This window comes from Sceloporus occidentalis, unplaced genomic scaffold (genome assembly GCF_023333645.1).
Source record: "Sceloporus occidentalis isolate IW3139 unplaced genomic scaffold, rSceOcc1.0.p SCAF_90, whole genome shotgun sequence".
NCBI classification, from domain to species: Eukaryota; Metazoa; Chordata; class Lepidosauria; order Squamata; family Phrynosomatidae; genus Sceloporus; species Sceloporus occidentalis.
In genome coordinates this window covers 786115-805833 of record NW_028317070.1, presented here as the reverse complement: position 1 = coordinate 805833, position 19719 = coordinate 786115, and the positions used below count along the sequence as shown (strand labels likewise).

General features: G+C 37.0%; 1 protein-coding gene across 1 annotated transcript in view; it reads right to left on the bottom strand.

Moving 5' to 3' along the window:
- Window positions 1-19719, bottom strand: part of LOC149284586 (glutamate receptor ionotropic, kainate 2) — a 274071-nt gene that overhangs the window by 63319 nt on the left and 191033 nt on the right. The window contains exons 8-10 of the mRNA XM_089496448.1: window positions 15806-15913; window positions 13238-13351; window positions 9075-9281 (exon numbers count right to left, since the gene is read on the bottom strand). Of these exons, the coding sequence (XP_089352574.1) occupies window positions 9075-9281; window positions 13238-13351; window positions 15806-15913 (429 nt within the window). The remainder of the gene's footprint in view (window positions 1-9074; window positions 9282-13237; window positions 13352-15805; window positions 15914-19719) is intronic.

The window sequence follows — 19719 nt, the reverse complement described above, 5'->3', positions numbered from 1 at the left end:
TACAGAAGAGTAATCATCCACTAGTATGTCTTAAGGATTCAAGTGAACTTTTCCTTTTTCTATCTGCCTCAAAGGGAAAAATAAGATTAGTTTATGTTTCATCCAGTCACCCAGCTGTACCTTTTCAAGACACAATCAAGTGATGACTGATATTCTTTATCTTATGGGTACTACACCCAAAGGCATATAGAACTCTATAGAATTCTAAGAAAAGTCTGCAAAACGTTGTCAATGCATTACCACAATCTTTGATAGAACAGATTACAGATATAAATATAATTTATCCTTCTTTGTTGCCAAGCACAATGTTGTTAGAATATTCGAAAGCTGCCCTTTAAATGTGTATAAAGAATTACTTTCTCTATCAAATGTTTCAAGTGGTCATTATTGTTGACCTCCTAGGAAGATGTTTGAAATATTAAATAATGACAAAGCAATAGAAAAAAATGACTGGATTATTTAAAACCAAACGTATAGATATAATGTATTGAGAAATGCCTCTCATTTCTTAAGTCAGTTATAACAATGTGATGGTTTTACTTCCCATTGTCAGAAAGAGGGGTCTCTAATTCAAATTTAGAAACAAGTGAGAGTGATGATCTAGAATACTTAACATCTTTTTTTTTTTTTACAATTACTCTATTTCAGATACTTTTCGGCATGGAAGTATTTTGAATGTTGCAATGATCTACAAAATGCCCATACTAAGAGTAATGTCTTATTTGTAACAACATTTGTGTCATAGACATTGGTTATTTGAATCTACTTTTACACCATAATTTTACTTAACCAAGGCTATGTAACACTACTAGGTCGAGTCTCTTGAATGCGAGTTGGCTGCAAGTTCTGAAGGCTGCTGACAAGGGGCTTTTGTTTTGGATTGTTCAGATCAAGAGGATTCTTTCTGAAGTCCTGACCAATGGAGGATCAGGGTATTAGCTCCAGCTGATCATCGTTTTAAGCCTTTCAATAATCATCATTCACAGCCAGCCTTTGCTTTTGGATGGTCCTGCCTATGTTCAGTACTAGTGCATTGTTAATTGTCTAGTTCCTGTTGTGATCCTGTCTGTTTCCCACTGCTACTTCTGACAGCCTGATTTTGGCTTTGGAATTTGTTTATCCGATTTATCCTACCCTAATCAACTATTCTTACGATATCCAACTGAGAGATTGAAGAGGACACTTGCAGTTCATCCTATGGCCGATTGAACCTAAGGGCTCAACTTGAGCGGGAACCGGTTGGAAAGTAAAAACTGCCACTTTAGCTCCAAGGGTATCACTCTTTTTGTGGTATACATTGATCTCTGCTCAAAGTGGTATACATTGATCTCTGCTCATTGATCTCTGCTTCAACATGCCAAGCATAACATTGAGTAACATTTGTGCAAAAAATAACTCTCAACTCACATACACTCAACAGCAGAAGCAACTCACACAGCCATTAACTTGCAAGTTTCCAATGAGCTAACTTAAAACATATTAGAAGCCATTTTAGAAAAAGCCATTTTAGAAAAGAAACAGGGGATTCCAGGATCCCCTATTGACTAAGGGGAGGCGGTAGTTGCCCCATATTCAACCACCCCAAAAGGAGTGATGTGGGGCAATCATATATATTTGGGGAGATATTGCTCAAATATACCCCCTTCACCCTCATCCCCTGCTCAAGTATATTATTGATAAATATGATAAAAAAATACCCTATGGAAGGCACAACCTCGAGTTGTGTCTACCCCTCATCCTCATTATGTTGCCAGTGGGATGAGGCATCCACCAACTGGGGTGATAAGGCTTAAATGTACAAAAGGCTTCTTTGGAACATCTATGGGTTCTGCCTAAACAAAAAATATGAATCTAAATGTAGGCCTCATTAACTCACACGAATGTCCAAAAATAAGCAAGGTGCCCGAATGAAGTTGAAATCTCTGACTTTTTTATTTGAATTTTGCTTTCCACACCCACACTCTGTTATGCTCTCTCACTCTCTCTGTGATGCTCTCTGTCACACGCTCTCTCACATTCTCCCTCGATGTCTCCCTAATTTTTGTTCTTCACTTCTTCTTCATGTTCTCTATATCAACATTCTTTTTTCTACTCTGGTGATCTGCTTTTTCTGGTGATGAGCTGTGTTACCCAGGTCTCCTGGAGCACTTCTGGAACAGGGCAGACCCTTAGCGCGCACCACAAGAACAACCTATCCCCTGATTGGAAGAATGGCATGAGAAACTAGTCGGATAAGCTAATGGAGAACTTTCCTCTGTAGCATCACATGAGGTAAATTTGGAACCTTACTATGGGGTAAGCTATTTAAGTATTGTCCTTTTCTGGTTAAGTTAGTCTCATACTTTGCTTTGAGTATGTTTTGCACTTTAACAAAATGTGTTATTTTTTTATCCTTACGATGTCTTGCGTTGTGGCCAGTGCTTAGCATATAAACCGCTCCTCTACTAGAGCTCCTTTAGCTGAGGGAGCTTTAAAGAAAGTGGTCCCTTTTCTGCTGGCTTTTATTAATTTGGAACGAGGAATTGATTCTACACAATTGTAATTATATATTGTTTGCACAAGCAAGACTGGATTTGAAATAGACTGGACAATTATCTGCTGGAAGATTCACTATATTAGGATGAATCACTAAAACAAATATTACTGCTTGTCTAATTCTAGATCAAACATGTGTGAAGCAGAACTATTAAAAAACAAACAGAAAAAAATAATCTTCCTAAGTGCTAAAGAATAATTCAAATGAAGTGGAGTGAAGAATGAAGGTTAAAGCAATATTGCCGCCATGGTTTGAATGCTGATAGTTTTGTGATGAAATTGAAGAATGCAGTATGCATAAAAATTACTTTTCACACTAACCCATATTTTTCTACTGCAATAAGGTAAATGTTACAAGGTATTGACATTTATAACAGCTATATTAAATTTAATAAGTGAAGTTTTTTTTTAAATAATGCATTTTGATAGAAATGCTATGATAATGATACTACAAAATGGTGCTTAATTAAACATTGTATTTATTAATTTTAGATATAAAATATTTTTTTATATATATATATATTATTAAGATAATGAAAACTGATTATAAACTTTGTTATATTTCAAACATTGAAATAGAAGGTAGTGTAAATGTATTACACTTTAATTCATCTCCAGGTACATGACGCTACATGATAACAATATTAAGAGTTGAAGAATAGAACTATATTTCTTTGCGAAATTATGCAGAGTATCAATAAACTTACTAGATGAAATCAATATGCCTGAAGGAATACATTAATAATTTGTTTTTAAAATATATTAAACCTATTAAATGAAAAGCTATAATTAGTAAGTATATATAAACATCCATTTTAATTTAGAGCTATCCTCCTAGGGATAAATGATTATTTAGATTGCTTGAAGTGTGGACTCAAAAAAAAAGTAAGAAAAAAAGTCATAACAAAGTTTGTTTAATTGATACATACTAATGACAGACAGTGGCCTTAGAATAAGCACATATTATTGTTATTGTTTGTTACAAAACAAAAAAAAAACAACAAGCTGTTATTACAGATCTTTCTAAAAAGGTATTCACTTAGTATTAAAACAATTAGGAAAACAGATTATAAACTTTATAAAATATTGTTTATTGGATTGTTTTGGTTTATTTTTGTTTTTCTTAGTCATGTTTTTATTCTAGCTAATGACATATTTTGACCAATAGATTTGCAATGCTATATTACACAATAGATTGAATTAGAAAGTATTGTGTAGGATGTGTCTACATAACACAACATAACCTATATTGAGACATTGTGATAACAAAATTCATTAAAAAAACAGGAAGGTTTAATAGAAGAATAGCATCAATTAAATGTAATTTAGCTATCCTCTAGAATTAACTGAAACTTATATAAATGAGTAAATGGATGTTGAAACACATGTGCTTATATCTATGAATGTGTTTACAAACACAACAGAAAAAAATATGTGTAATTCACTGTACTCATATGTAATATGATGGAAATGCAGTCTTATGGTTTTTATAAAATAAGAACATAATGTGGTGAAATATGTAAGAAAATATATACAGGGTATAGCTACGATATCGCTATAACCTTCTACAACCTTAAATCTAAAGCTCATGTGAACTCACCATAAGAGCTCATGAACTCTAATGGCGAAAGCTACCCTTCATCTACTTGTTATCAAATCCAGTACAAAAGAAACTGATACCTATGACATACCAGATAGGAACAATGAAGAGAAATCTCTGATATGTGTATTTCTGTTACTTTCACACTAGAAACTGTATATTATATTCTCCCCTGTGTAAAAACATACATAGTATTGCTCGGCAAATCTGTAGACATATGTGGTTCAAATATGCAGTCTAGACCCTAAAGTGTTTTAAGAATTGTTGACAGGAACACCTATGAAACACCAACATCAATTTTTATACATATCCCTGGCTCTATACTAAAATATATATATATACACAATTAATTCTGCTGGGCAATCAGACCACCACCCTGCACAATAGTTCTATAAAATACATAGACCCTTAATGTTTAATATGGGAAATTATTAAGGGAAAGACAGAACAAGTAAAAAATGTACACCACTACATTACATTTTATATTATTATTAATATTCAGTAGGAAAAGATACAATATTATATATGTAACATAATACAATCACAAGCCAAGGCTCTTAGTGAATTCCTTATTTGCTCTTTAATAATGCCAGAGTAGAAAATGTACAAAAATTAATCTTTAAAGATATTTTTTTCAGTTCAGTCTAACAATGACATTGAGCCATTGAACAGAAAAGTACTTAAACATGAAAGAAGGGATCCACGTGCCAGCACCACTAATACACATATGCAAAGTATAACAAATAAATATAACAAAAGAATGTATTTGTCAGAAAATACATACTTGCTTCTTTCAAGAGAAGCACTTGAAGCTTGAGCTACTAAGCTCTTAAGATAAGCCAACTTTATGATATATGTACATTTTTCTGTATCTATTTTACTCTCTATGCATAGAATATCTTAACAAAATTATTATCCTTGGCTAGAGCTCAAGTTCATTATCATTATTAGTCTTCAAGTAGATAAATTATGTTTATTTTCATTTTTCTTTTAATTTTTTCCATTTTTTACATATCTCTAAGCTGACGTCATGATGTCAGTTAGGGTTACATCTTTTCAGCCTTTTTTGTGTAGTGATATTTTACAGGACACTATTCAATTTTTTTCTTTAATATGTAATTGCTCTAATTCGTATAACTCTGGGTCTGACTTGTCTACTACAAACATGGCCATTTCTCCAAATATATTATTGCAGTTCTACAGTATATTCCTGCTTTTTAACCGAGATCATGAAAGTTCATTCCAACAGGTTTATGTAAGTAATACATGAAGATGTCCCCCTTGCAAATGTACAGGGATTCTAAAGAACCTCTCATATGCATTTGCTGCCTTGAGCACCCCTCAGCTACTATTCATGCAGGAGATGTGGTCAGCCTTAAAAAAACACGTCCTGACACGTGATATTCAGTCCTGGTCAACATTATTGGCACCTTTGAATAGTTTTTACATCAGATAAAATATCTCCTAAAAAAAGTGTATAGTGAAGCTGCTTTGGTCTAAACATGCTCATACAGAACAGCACAGGATAAAATAATAACAATTAAGACATGTGAAATGGTCAGAAAAAAGTCTAAAAAAATGGAAACATTGCCATGACATGATTATGTTGAAAATGCATATTTTCTGACTACCTTTGCAACATCGCATTAAATTATTCTTATTTCTGATTGTGTCAGATATTGTACATAATGTACACAGCGGCGACTCTAGAAACAATATATAGGGGGGGCACACAAGATACCACAGTCAAACTGGGGGGGCATTAATAACTTCCAAAAGTAATGTGCTATGGAATTATACTTTTGTTATTGGGCTAAAATAATACTTGATCATTCAACATGGGAAGCCTGAAGCCACAATTGAGTGCGACTTATCCTTGAAATAAATATTATAACTCAATAAATAACTTTTCCACTAAATGATTTCAGGGCCTTGAACGTTTTGTCCCCTGAAGTCACTACAACTTCAGGAGGGCATTTTATCTCTGGATAAATATAAATTAAATAATTCCTACTGTAAGTTAAGTGCCAGGAAATAGATGACCAAACACACACACCAACACAGGCTCTTTCACACCGACACCCCGACACACACACCAGGACAGGCTCTGCCACACTGACAACTGAACACACACACCAGGACAGGCTCTGTCACACCGACACCCAGACACACACACCAGGACAGGCTCTGTGACACAGACACACACACCAGGACAGGCTCTGCCACACCGACAACCAAACACACACACACACCAGGACAGGCTCTTCCACACAGACGCACACACAACAGGACAGGCTCTGTCACACCGACACCCAGACACACACACCAGGACAGGCTCTGCCACACTGGCAACTGAACACACACACCAGGACAGGCTCTGTCACACCGACACCCAGACACACACACCAGGACATGCTCTGCCACACCAACAACCAAACACACACACACACCAGGACAGGCTCTGCCACACAGACACCCACACACATCAGGACAGGCTCTGCCACACCCACATCCAAACACACACACACCAGGACAGGCTCTGACACACTGACAACCGAACACACACACCAGGACAGGCTCTGCCACACCAACACCCAAACACACACCAGGACAGGCTCTGCCACACCAACACCTATACACACACACCGAGGACAGGCTCTGCTACACTGATAACCAAAAACACACAAACAGCAGGACACAATCTACGTCACAGACGTCTACATCAGGATGGATTTTTCACACTGCATTGTCGTTTATACCCCCCTTAGTGTTTTTGCCCCTTGTATATTGATGCCCCTGCTGCCCATATATATTAACATTAGCCCCAGTTGCCGATAGCAGGTATAGATCAACACATTAACACACAAACCAAGCTTTGCATGTATAGATCAACTGAAATTCACTTGTGATCTCAAATAAACAGAATCAGACATACAAATCCTGTATTTGCAGGTATACAATAGTATATGAAACGTAGCATTGCAGGTATAGATCAAATAAATACATGGAAACAGCATTGCATGTATTAATCAACTGAATAAGACATATTAACCCTGTATTTGCAGGTATACATAAATAATGTATGGAAACATAGCATAGCAGATATGGATCTACAGAATAACACACAACCCCAGCTTTGCAGGTATAGATCAATTGGAATTCACAAAAAAACACGTCATTAAAAGGTATATTTAAAACCCCCTAAATTACACGCATAGATCACAGGTTGCATACCCCAAAGCCAGCCCTGGCGTCCACACTGCAATCACACTCCTATCATACCCAGGCAACCAGTAAATGCTGGTACCTAGGCATGATGGGACTGTGCTTGCTGTGGTTGCTGTTAGCAATCACACTCCTATCATGCCAAGTCAGCCAGTACATGCTGGTACAGGGTGGGTGTAAGTGATGTGTACACCCCATACTGCTGGCAGCATCAATACACAAGGGGGGCAGCTAGCTAGGTTTCAGCATGTACTGGCTGACTTGGCATGATAGGAGTGTGATTGCTAACGGCAATCAAAGTCCCATCATGCCTAGGTTCCAGCACTTACACATCCAACCAGTAAATGCTGGAACCTAGGCATGATGGGACTGTGATTGCTGATAGCAATCACGCTCCTAGCATGCCAAGTCAGCCAGTACATGCTGGTACAGGGTGGCTGTAAGTGATGTGCAGACCCCATACTGCTGGCAGCATCAATACACAAGGGGGGCAGCTAGCTAGGTTTCCGCATGTACTGGCTGACTTGGCATGATAGGAGTGTGATTGCTAACAGCAATCACAGTCCCATCATGCCTAGGTTCCAGCATTTACTGGTCGGATGTGTAAGTGCTGGAACCTAGGCATGGTGGGACTTTGATTGCTGTTAGCAATCACATTCCAAGTCAGCCAGTACATGCTCGAGGTGCGGCCCGCGTAAGATCGGTTGCACTGGCTGGCGATCTTACACGGGCCGCACCTCGAGGTCTCACGGGCCGCATGTTGGACGCCCCTGCCTTATTACTTTCTAACCCCCTCTCCCTCCCTTATCACTTTCTAACCCCCTCTCCCTCCCTTATCACTTTCTAACCCCCTCTCCCTCCCTTTTCACTTTCTAACCCCTCTCCCTACTCACTATCTACCCTCCCCCTTTGTAGTTCTCTCACCTTTAGGTCCAGCGACGGGAGCACGAGGCTTCTGTCTTCGTTCTCTGCTGCGGTGGCCGCTGCTTCACTGCTGAGCGCCGAAATATGACGTCATATTTCGGCGCTTAGGATGAAATGCCGGCACCGTGATGAAGGTAGAGGCCTCGTGGAGGAGAATGGGGGGCGCCGAGCGGTTGCTAGGCGCCCCTCTCTCTCCTCCGCATTAAAAAAAAAAAAAAAAAAAGACGGGATTTAAAGTCGCATTGCGACTTTTTTCCAAATTCGGCAGGGGGGCAACAGGGGGGGCAAGGATTAACCTAGGGGGGGCAATTGCCCCCCCTTGCCCCCCTGTAGTGACGCCACTGAATGTACATAATATTCAAAGGTGCTGAAAATTTGTATCATTACTGTACTTATCACTAGTTAGCTTCAGATTTGGCTCGGTAAACATCCTGGGGGGAAAGGAGGTCTATTGCTAAAAAAGATATGCAGTTAATCCTAAATTTGACTGACCACTTGATTTTTTAACAAACAAACAGAAACAGACGGATTGCATAAATTGCTATTTTTTCTGGTAACAGGACTGTTGACGTATATAATATTTACTATTTATTAAATACATTTTCCACAGGACTTATATCTTGTCTACATCTTACACATTCAGCTTGTTCATCACCGTGGAACACAGCATAAAAGGGAAGTAAAACATTATTCAACATCAAAGAAAAAAAAATCTTATTCAGCATGAGAGTAAAACATTGCAGCATGTTAATTATCTGATTCATATGTAAAAAAAGAGATTTTGACTTACATGGTCCATTAGTTCACGGACCATCCCATTCCATTGCTGAGTGGAATCTTCCTTGGCTCCATATTTACCGTCCTCCACTAGTCTGATCTCATATTTGAATCCAAGAATGTGAGATAATTTCATGAGTAGATCAATACAATAACCCTCAAATCTCTCGTTTCCATAAAGTGGTTTATCAGATTTCTTAAACATCACATATGGCTCTTCCTGTAGGATTAAAACATTTTTATAATTGTCAAATACCCAATTTAAATCATACATATAGGATGCTTAATATAAACCCCTGACCTTTTTTTTTTCCTTTTCTTCAACTTAAGTCTTAAAGGAATGTAAAATAATTTTAAAGTAATACATTAAATTGTCTAACTTGCACACAACATGTGCTACTACATTTTCTAGTGCTAAAAAATGTGATACCAGGATCAGAAAATTGTGTCAATTCCATCTTGTAAGGTTTGTTTACTACTGTACAGAAAATGTTCTTTATTGAGAAAATGCTCAAATCAAGTAAATTATTGTATTCATGCTAATTGTAGCTGTTGAAATGAGAAATAAATAAAATACTGCTTTTTCTTGACCCTGCACAGTTACATTTGTATCTATATTGGCAAAACAAATGCTTAAATCAATAAAATTATTGTATTCATTCTTATTGTAGCTGATGAAATAAGAAGAAATTAATATATTTGCCCATTTTCATTTGTTGCTGCTTATATAGGCAAAATGGTAAAGTTACAAAATGATGCACATATAGAAAAATGAACATTCATGTATACATTAATTCTTGCTGCTATATTTCATCAGACTAGAATCATTCTATTTTATTCATTTTGGAGAACTTCTGGCCTCACTAGAATTCCAGTGCATAGGGCACATGCTTTATAAATGAATGACTTACCAGATGGCAAGTACACATGACACCACATTGCCATTTATTTACATCAGCCAGAGACAAATACAGATTACTCCATTTATGTGACTCAGTTACACATGCTGGCACATGGCACCCCCAAATCATAATCCTAACAAAAACCCACATAGCACAGTTTATTTAATGGAGAGACCAACCACTAGAAAAACTCTCTTGAATGTGTTAATTGTTAAGGACATTTAATCTACCAAAGTTCACCACTATATACATATAGATTAAAGAGGTTCATAATTTCACCGGATCATCAGAAAATATTATTTTCATTACTGTAAAGTTAGAAGTGTTATATTTCACATACTAAGCACAGCACCACTCAGGGAAAGTAGACATATGATTTATTTGGGGTGACAAGGTTAATACATCAAATGTCATGTCTTAAATAACTTGATTTCATAGATACTGAAGTCAGAACCTAAAATTAGTGAAATTAGAATCTAGTTAAAAAGCTATTATAAGTGTACTGCAGAAATAATAACCATGCTTTTTTTCTGTAATTGGAAAAAAGCTCTGCTTACCACATATACTACATGATTCTGCTACATTATTAAGGTTATCATTATTGTTTATTATTAGTAAAGCAATTATAGAGTGTCCCATGTAATAGGAAAGCAATGATAAGCTATTACAGCAAAGAATCCACATTGAATTATCAATAGAGAAAATATAATATAGCAGCAAAGTTATAATTGATGTGAGATAACTTATGTCCTGGACATTTTATGATTGTCACCTGATCCCACCAGGATTCTTTTGATAAAATATAATTTGATCATTTTGATATATTCATTGTGGTACATTACTGGTAGGCTGCTGATATAGTTCTAGTTTTATATGGTTAATTAAATCACATCTTCAGAAACCATCAGTGGTGGCACAATTTGAGCGTGATCGGGCACACAAAGTTGAAATGAGGATGGCATTTGGTGACCTCTGCTGTGCTTAGGTTGTTAAAATGAAATACATATCTGTCTTATACCAACACAGCATTAGGAAATGTCTGCACATTTCTGAATATAGGTCCCTAAACATCAGGATTCAGGATGACTGGTATTTGGCATTTTGATATTTGGCAACTTCTATTGTGTATTTTAATACTTGTTAGTCAGAAGTTGCATTGATTTACAATTTTATATTCAAAATGTGATGGCTGGATGATGCCTAACCAGTGTAGTATTTTATAGTATTAGTATATATACTAATTAGCTATGGCTATAAGATGGTCTAAGCATCTACATTCAAAAATGTAGTAGAAATAGCTTTAAGTCTTTAAAGGTCTATTGTGCGTATAAAAGTAATTATCTTTAACAAGTTCTTATTACAATAGTTGTGCTCTTGCTGTGATATGTTTCAAGTAATATGTAAATTTTTAGGATGAAAATGAGTATAATTAAAAAAATAGTTAGAATATCAACAAATATATATGTGTATATATATGTATATATATATATATATATATATATATATATATATATAAGGTTTTTATGAATAGAATGCAGGGCCAGCACCACACCCCACAGGGTGCCTCCTTTATGGCTCTGCCACAGGCACTGACTGGAAAGATCATAAGTCCTCCCATCACCAGCCCTTTTAGGGGTCATGTGAACTCCAAGCACTCAGATTCCAGGAACCGCGTGACTGGGGCTGTGCAAGAGCCAAACTGAGATGAGCCCTTACTGGGAGAAGACCTGAGACTTTGAGATGAGACCACTGGGGGTGATATATGGGTGCTGGGGCAAATCCTGTGGTGCAATTTGGATGCTGGGGCAATTTATGTGGGTGCAATGCGGATGCAGGGGCAAATCCTTATGTATGCGATCTGGGTGCTGGGGTAGGTCCCATATGCAATCTGGGTGCTGGGCAACTCCTGTGCATGTAATATTGGTGCTGGGACAATATGCATACTTGGGAACTTCTGGGCTCTGGCTATGCAGAGCCTGCCCTCGCAGCCAGGACAGCCCACTGACTCCCGTTGATGTCAGGAGGCATTCTTGCTGATCTCAGGAGGCGTTCTTGCTGATGTCAGGAGGCATTCCCGCTGATATCGCAGGAAACACCCCCATTTAAAGCCTGTCAAGACCCCACTCCCACGACCCATTGAATTCGGGTGTTGACCCAGAGAACCGGAGAACCGATGCTTCTCCCAGAGTTCTCTGTGTCAAACCAGGAGAGAGTTCCCAGGTATGGTCATGTGTGTGCAGTCTGTGTGTTGGGCAACTCCTGTGTGCAATGAGGGTGCTAGGCAAGTCCTGTGGATGCAATCTGTGTGCTGGGCAAGTGATGTGATGGCAAGCCATTATTATTAATTACAAATCTATCATTAAAATAATTCCGTAATTAATATATAACAGTTTTTGACCATTATTAATATTCAGGGTAACTTCCATACAGAAATAAAATTGTACATTATGTTGGACCATACAACTTAATGTTCATATTTTTAATCTAATTTGCTGAAAAAGTATAATATACATAATACATGTTTTTTTGGAAGTCAGGCCCTATGCAAACAAGCATTTACCACAACGTTTACTATGCTGTCTGATTCTGATTCTTCAAGCATATCATTTATGGCGTCCTCAAATAATTGCTAGGAAATAAGATTAATTTATGCTGTGAGAAACACATTGGTAGAATTACAAATAGGAAGATATGTTTATTGATGCAGGTGAATAGACTACATATTCAATGATGAACAATGATTATACCATTAGGGCTGACCCAAGGTGGGTGAAGTTGTTCCTTTGTTAGAGAATTGCAGAAATAATACCTTTAAGTGGAAATTCTTTCTTTAATTTTTTTTTTTAATGTCTATTTCTCTTGCAGGCTTCTGTGCTACCAAAGTGACGGTTCGTGAGAAAATCCATACATTTGTTCTAGGTCAAAAGCCTTCATAACAGCCGTTCTGCTTTCATTAATCTGTCCTAAAATGTCTACCTGCTTACATAGTTTCATTTCGGCCTTTTCTTTTAATTTTTGCACTTGTAAACAACATAATACAAAAAAAAAGAAAATAGTTAATAGAGGATTTGCATCAACCCACTGTTTTTCAGATTAAAAATCACAATGGAATAAACTACATTTCTTGTTTGTACCAAATGCATTAAATGAATGCAAAGATGTACTTTACACAAACTTTTTGTAAGCACAACTTTTGTAAGCCCGGAAAATATACATTTTCCCATTTGATATTTCGGCATAAAATATGTTTTACCATGAGCTAAACAAGTCTTACCAAGATAGTGGTGACAATTAGAGATCTGTTAGATAAGGAATCTGTTATATTTGTTGGTTTTTCTTTCTGGCTTTCTGTCATGTTTAAGCCGCTTGCAGGGTCCCAAGTCCCAATCTGTAAAACAGAGCAGATGATTTGAAATGTTATTAAAGTTTATTGGTACGGAGGAATGAAATGCAAGCGTAGTACCTCATTATCCCATACACCTAAATTTAAAGTACCATGTAAAAACCAAATGTGCCATTATATAAAAGTATGTTTTTTTTTATATTTTAAACACATTGAAAGTGAATCCCTTCAGTTCAAGACTTAAGTTGTTACTTTAACACTATCCCTTATTGTTTAATGAAGGTGGGTAGTTATTTTTTCTTCAATAAAATATTTATTTAAAACTTAAATCCAGGAATTAAATGACTGTATTCAGACCAGATTCCTCTTACGCTGCATATTTATCTCCACTCATTCCAGTTTTACATTTTTTTTTAGAAAAGCCTTGGAATTAAGCATTGGCGAATGAGCTACATGATTAAGCATAAGAAAGGGATTAGACTATACATAGTGCAGGAATTATATTTTTAAGACTATAGGTAAGAGTCCTCAGTGATATGAGTGGTAGTCACATATTTCTCATTCTAGAAAAGCCCTGGTGGTAAGCATGTAAGCAGTCATAAAATAGCTGCTTTATGGAGTATGAAACAGTAATGACATACATAGCCCAGAGTTTAGGTTATTTAAGACTGAATCCTCATGGGGATAATAGCATATTCAATAACAGCACTGGCAGTAGGCATTGGTAAAAAGATTGCTTTATTTAGTATAGAAAAAACAATTGCATACAGAATATAGGTTTAGGTTCTTTAAACGTGGGATCAAGTCTTGAGTGGCAAATGCGAGGGAGTAGCTTGTAACTAAGGTCATGCAAGACTATAAAAGGATGGTCTGAGAAGGTGCCAGCTTTCTTTGGATAATTTGTCGCAAGGAATTGTTTATCTCCCCCACTTTTTTTCTTTTAGGTTAATCTAAGCGGAAGTGGTGCAGGTCTTTGAGGTCTGACATCAGTGCAGGAGTTTGCTGTCCAAGGTACAGCTAAGTTGTGTGGCACTAGTGAAGTAGCTAAGTGCAGGACTCTTCATGGATCCGGACTATAGAGGGTAGTATTGTGGCAACAGTGTAGGGGAGGTTACAGTGGTAGCCACCCAGTAAGATCAATATTATGCCTATGTCAGAACTCTCAAGGACCACATCATAATTTTTAGGGAATAAATTCAGTAAGCCAGTTCAGTTTGGTTAATATGGTTATATTGTTAGTTTGTCAAATGTACAATTAAATTGTTGCAGTGTTTTCATAGACAATGTGGCCATTATAAACCAGCATGTCTTTATTATAAATAGATAAATGACATTTTGGTATTGTACAGTCAGTCATTTTTAAAGGCACACACCATAAATATTCATATTAAAAAAAATTTCATTTTAGCCCATTGCAATTGGCATCTTAAGCATTTCCCCCCTTTTAGCTGTAAATTACATTGATTTCATGTTTTGCATGGCAGCAGGGTTAGGATACAGATCCCCCGCAGCGCTGCAGTGGACCTGCATCCTACTCTCCGATATGCTGAGACAGCCTCCCCTGCCAGCACTTTCCACGGGACTCCCCCTTTTGTTAAAGCTGAAACCGCACTCCCTTGCCGGGACTTCCAACGGAGGGAGTGGCGGCAAGGGAGATTGTTAAAGCACATCGTGCAGACGTGCTGGCAGCGGAGGTTGTTTACGCTCGTATCGCCGCAGCCGGGGAACGTCTGCATGATGCGCTTTAACAATCTCCCTTGCTGACACTTCCCACAGCGGAAGTGCCGGCACCGGAAGTTGTCTACGCGTATAGCGCAGATGTCCCCTGCCGGCCCCGCAAGACACCCGGGAGTCTGCATTGGTAAGTCTAGGGGGGCACATCTTGGGGGCAGAGTGGCAGCATACCTCAGGGGGGGCAGAGTGGCAGCATATCTCAGGGGGGACAGAGTGTCAGCATATCTCAGGGGGCAGAGTGGCAGCATATCTATTCCACTCTGTTGTTTTTTTTTCTAAGGAAAAATGTTTCTTTAAAAAAGCACCTAACTTTTAGGTTTTAGGAGTCCTGTCATTCTCATCTAGTGTAGAATATGTTGCATTCACCAATGATAGACATTTACTCTTGCTATGGCGGAAAGTTGTTTTGTTTCATTAATAAGTGAATACTAAGTAGATATATCGATTGCAGGCATTCTTCTCATTTCAAACTATTAATTGGAGGGTAAAATGCTAAATATATTGCAGTTATCCTGCCACAAGCAACACACAGGGAGTACAAAGCATTTCAATTTGCTTTTTACAATTTACTTATATAAAGCCTTTAAAACACTCCTGGGAATGTTAATTGTCAGTTTATTGTATTGCTAATAGTTTAGATTCAATTTAATATCCCATGCTGACAAAAGCTATAAACAACTGCAAACATCAAAGCCAATTCCTAGTGGATTATGCTTTAATATACCATATACCGTTTTCAGTCTAAAGACTGAATGTTCCACGTACCTTTTCAAGACCTTCTTCCTTGAGACTGATGACATCTAAATCAAAGTCCGTCCGTAAGCCATTTGTTTTGTTGAAAGTTATCCTGCCGGTGAGCCCTTCCCAGTGAGCCTAATGTATAAGATAAATAATTTGAGTAGATATAGTACATACAACAGTACATTAATGTTTGCCAAAATAAAAACATAAATTATTCAATGCATGTGGATAATTTCAATTGTCACTGATTATTGTTTATCACTTTGGTTGTTCTTTTAATACTTTGTATACATTTGATCTAGTAATTTAAATGTATATTTGTTTTTCATGGCATGCAAATTATATCCGAAGCATACAATACTTGAATGACTTATATAAAGCAGTTCATTATTTCTGAATATATAAAATAAAAAATGAATTTGGTACCCTTTCATAAATTAAAAGTGTAAATTATTAATTCTATAGAAGCCATCTGAAGAAATGGAAAGAAAATGTTTAGCTGTAAATTAAATTGATTTCATGTTTTGGTACACTGCTGTGAAAATATTTGCCCTTTCATTTTTTTGCATATTTGTCACACTTAAATATTTTAGATTATCAAACAATTTTAATATTATACAAAGATAAATGTAGACAAAATGCAGTTTTTAGATGAAAAAAATGGGAATTTTTCATAGCACTGTACATATATATATTTATATATATATATATATATATATATATATACATATATATTCATCAGAACCACCTTCTGCGGATTTGCCTGCCTTACTGCAACTGATTGGCTTGCAATAAAGGCTTACCAATGTGCAAGCATTGTATGTTTATTTTGTTTACCACCAGCCAGCTTAAGTAATTATTTCTCTCCACATGCATCTTCAGAAAGGGTTCTCATTGATTTCCATTGAAGCAGCCAAAACTGGTGCCAAAATGGCAGAGGGTATGTGTGCTTTTCTTCCCCTCTTTCTTGTCCTCAGGTAAATAATCCATATTACAGTACTTACAAGGTAAGGGACTACTGTATATAGGACATCAGAATCTCTTTAAGAGGAGGATGCTATAAGGCAGGGGTCCCCAACCACCGGGCTGTGGACGCATGGCAAACAGCAGGGTGAGGATCGCCCCCAGCACTGCATGGGACCTGGATCCGCTGCTGCCAGCACTTCCGCCTGTGGAATTCTATGAAGGAGCGCCGGTGTTACATGACCTTCTGGTGTACCACCATAGAAGCCCCGGGAGCAGTCGAGCGCAACGCAGAGACTTCTCCTGGCTGCCAGAGATGAGTATCCTCCTCTCTGGCAGCCGGGGACGGTCTGCCTGATGCGCGTAGACAACTTCCGCTGCTGCCACCACCGGTCCCTGGTGCCAAAAAGGTTAGGGACCGCTGCTATTAGGGACAAAAAATATGGTATGATGGCACTATCTAGTCAAGGATAACCCCAAAGCCTCACAGTAGGCTAGCAGCTGATATAATGGTGATAGTAATTACAGTAAATAAACCTAAAATGGTAAAAATAGCAAATGTTATTTACTCTATTTTGGGCAGACAACATGGCATGGCAGATCAAAGTAAACTTCTGCATTATCTAAATATGAGTGGTACTAAAAAATTAGTAATTCTGTTTGCCAAAATACGAGGTGTAAAGGAATAAAGTATGGGAGGCTCTGATGCTTATTGAATGTCAAATTAAAGTCAAGAGGATGAGCCATGACAGAGTTACATATTTAAATTGTCAGTTCATTAGAGTGATCTAAAAAACTTGGACCATTGCTTTAACTTGAGGAATAAGTTAGGGACTACTACATGGAATAATAGAACAATAGACTTTGAGGGAGGAACCAGCTGCATCCATGTGGATATGGGTGTTAGTTACAGATTAGTTAGTTTGTTACAGATTTCTCTTGTAAGCACGTTCTTGAGGAGTTTATGTCATTATAACTCAGCACCGAGTTAGTTTATGCAAGCAGAAGTAGAAGCAGAAGTTGTGATGTCTGTACATGTCTAAGCTTTTAACGATCATCTTGTAAAACAAAACACACTAAAATTGATAATCAATATGAAATTTTAATAGAACACATTAAGTGGCGCATTTAATCTGTAAATGCGGTTATTATATTGAATGCATTTGTTTTTAAGCATTACTGGGACAAACGCACTGTGACACTATGTACTTGTTTGACCCAGAGCCCAGCACATCTGAAATTTTGGAACATTCAATTGAATTTTGAGTCTTTAATCCTTTCTATGATAGTTATTTCAAGCTTTGTGAGATTTTCACAGTGGAAAATTGAATACAAATTATATCTAATGTCAGCATCCTTTCTCATGTAATGTTTGGCTGGTTTTAACAGTATGTTCTGTTTTATTGATAATTTTTTCTGATCCGAATTGGCTACAATAAGTAACACACAGTATACATATTTTATTCCCTTTGTAAATCGAAATTTGACCCAGACAACGTGTTAGGTATAATTACCTCTGCAAAGTGTATGTCTCCTGCATGTGCAACATCCCAATAGGTGGAGATGAAAATTGTAGCCAATTTTTTAACACATTTTTAATGATAAAAATATACATTCCTATTGCTTTATAATCGTATATTTTTCATTGTTAAGAGAAACTACAAATGCATTTAAAGCACTGAAAAGAACCATATTAAGAATTTTGATGGATCATATGCAGAATGAGGGGCATATCTCATAAAGGAGTGGGAATACATGTTTTCAATACCGATCTGTCTACCACTGAACTCCATATTTCCCTTTGTTGGTTTTTTGGATGTATGCCCATATATAAATTGAAATAATTTGTATCTAGAACGTTAAAATTTACTGCTTGTGGTTTCTTGCTATACAGTTGTCAGGTTTTATTTTTATGTCCATTTGTTATATTGCAAATGTGTTACATTTTATAAAGCATACTGTATATTCTCTACTATTTAAATAATACCACAGGAACAAATAAAGGTAATACGTTAGTCATTCTTTTCTTACTCAACTGACTTTTATGCTTTTATTTATTGAGTACCATAGGAATATGAATATGTCAACATGTGCAATAAAACAGTAATAAAATTGATCACTGAACATTTTCTGAACTGGTTTTTTCCATAGATTCATATTTTTCAGATCCTACACCTTCACCAGACAAGGCATTGCTAGATTTTTTTTTATGATCTCTCTTTGAAAATTGTTTTGGAATCCTGCTGTCAGCACAAGTAGGATGTTGCAACATACTTGCTATCAATCTATGTGTTCACCACAATAGGTTATTCAATGGTGGAGTGAAGTAAATGAAACTATATTGTAATGTTTAAAGATTAAATATTAGAAACTCACTTTGTGTGTATACTTTGGCTTAAGGCCAGATAGCCCTGTGATGTCACTACTCCACTGATCTGTCACACCTCTAGCATTTTGTCCATTCTTCACGAAAAAAACCCACGCAGTCACTTTTTCACTTTTGACTTTCACTATGATTATGGAATCCTAAGTGGCCACTTTACTCTTCTCTTCACGCTTTACCACCTGTTTCCTGGAAGTCAACTTCTATAGTCCACAAACTAACAAGCATAGTCAATTCCTCATTATCCTCTGGCACTTTCCCCTCATCTTTCAAACAGTCATTAGTATCCCCATTTTCAAGAAGAATACATTAGATCCCATATCCCTCCCTGTATCTCTCTTGCCATTTGCTTCTAAGCTTCTCAAACACCTAATGTACGCATCCTTGCTCACCTTCCTAGATTCCCATAATCTCCTGGACCCAATTCAGTCTGGTTTCCCCACCAACATTGTCAACTGAGACTGCCACTACTAAACTATTAAATTATCTCCATATAGCCAAACCCACAAGAAATTTCTTTGTTCTCATCCTTCTCGACCTATCTGCTGCATTTGATAGTTGACCCACCCTCCTCTCCTAGATTCTACACTCC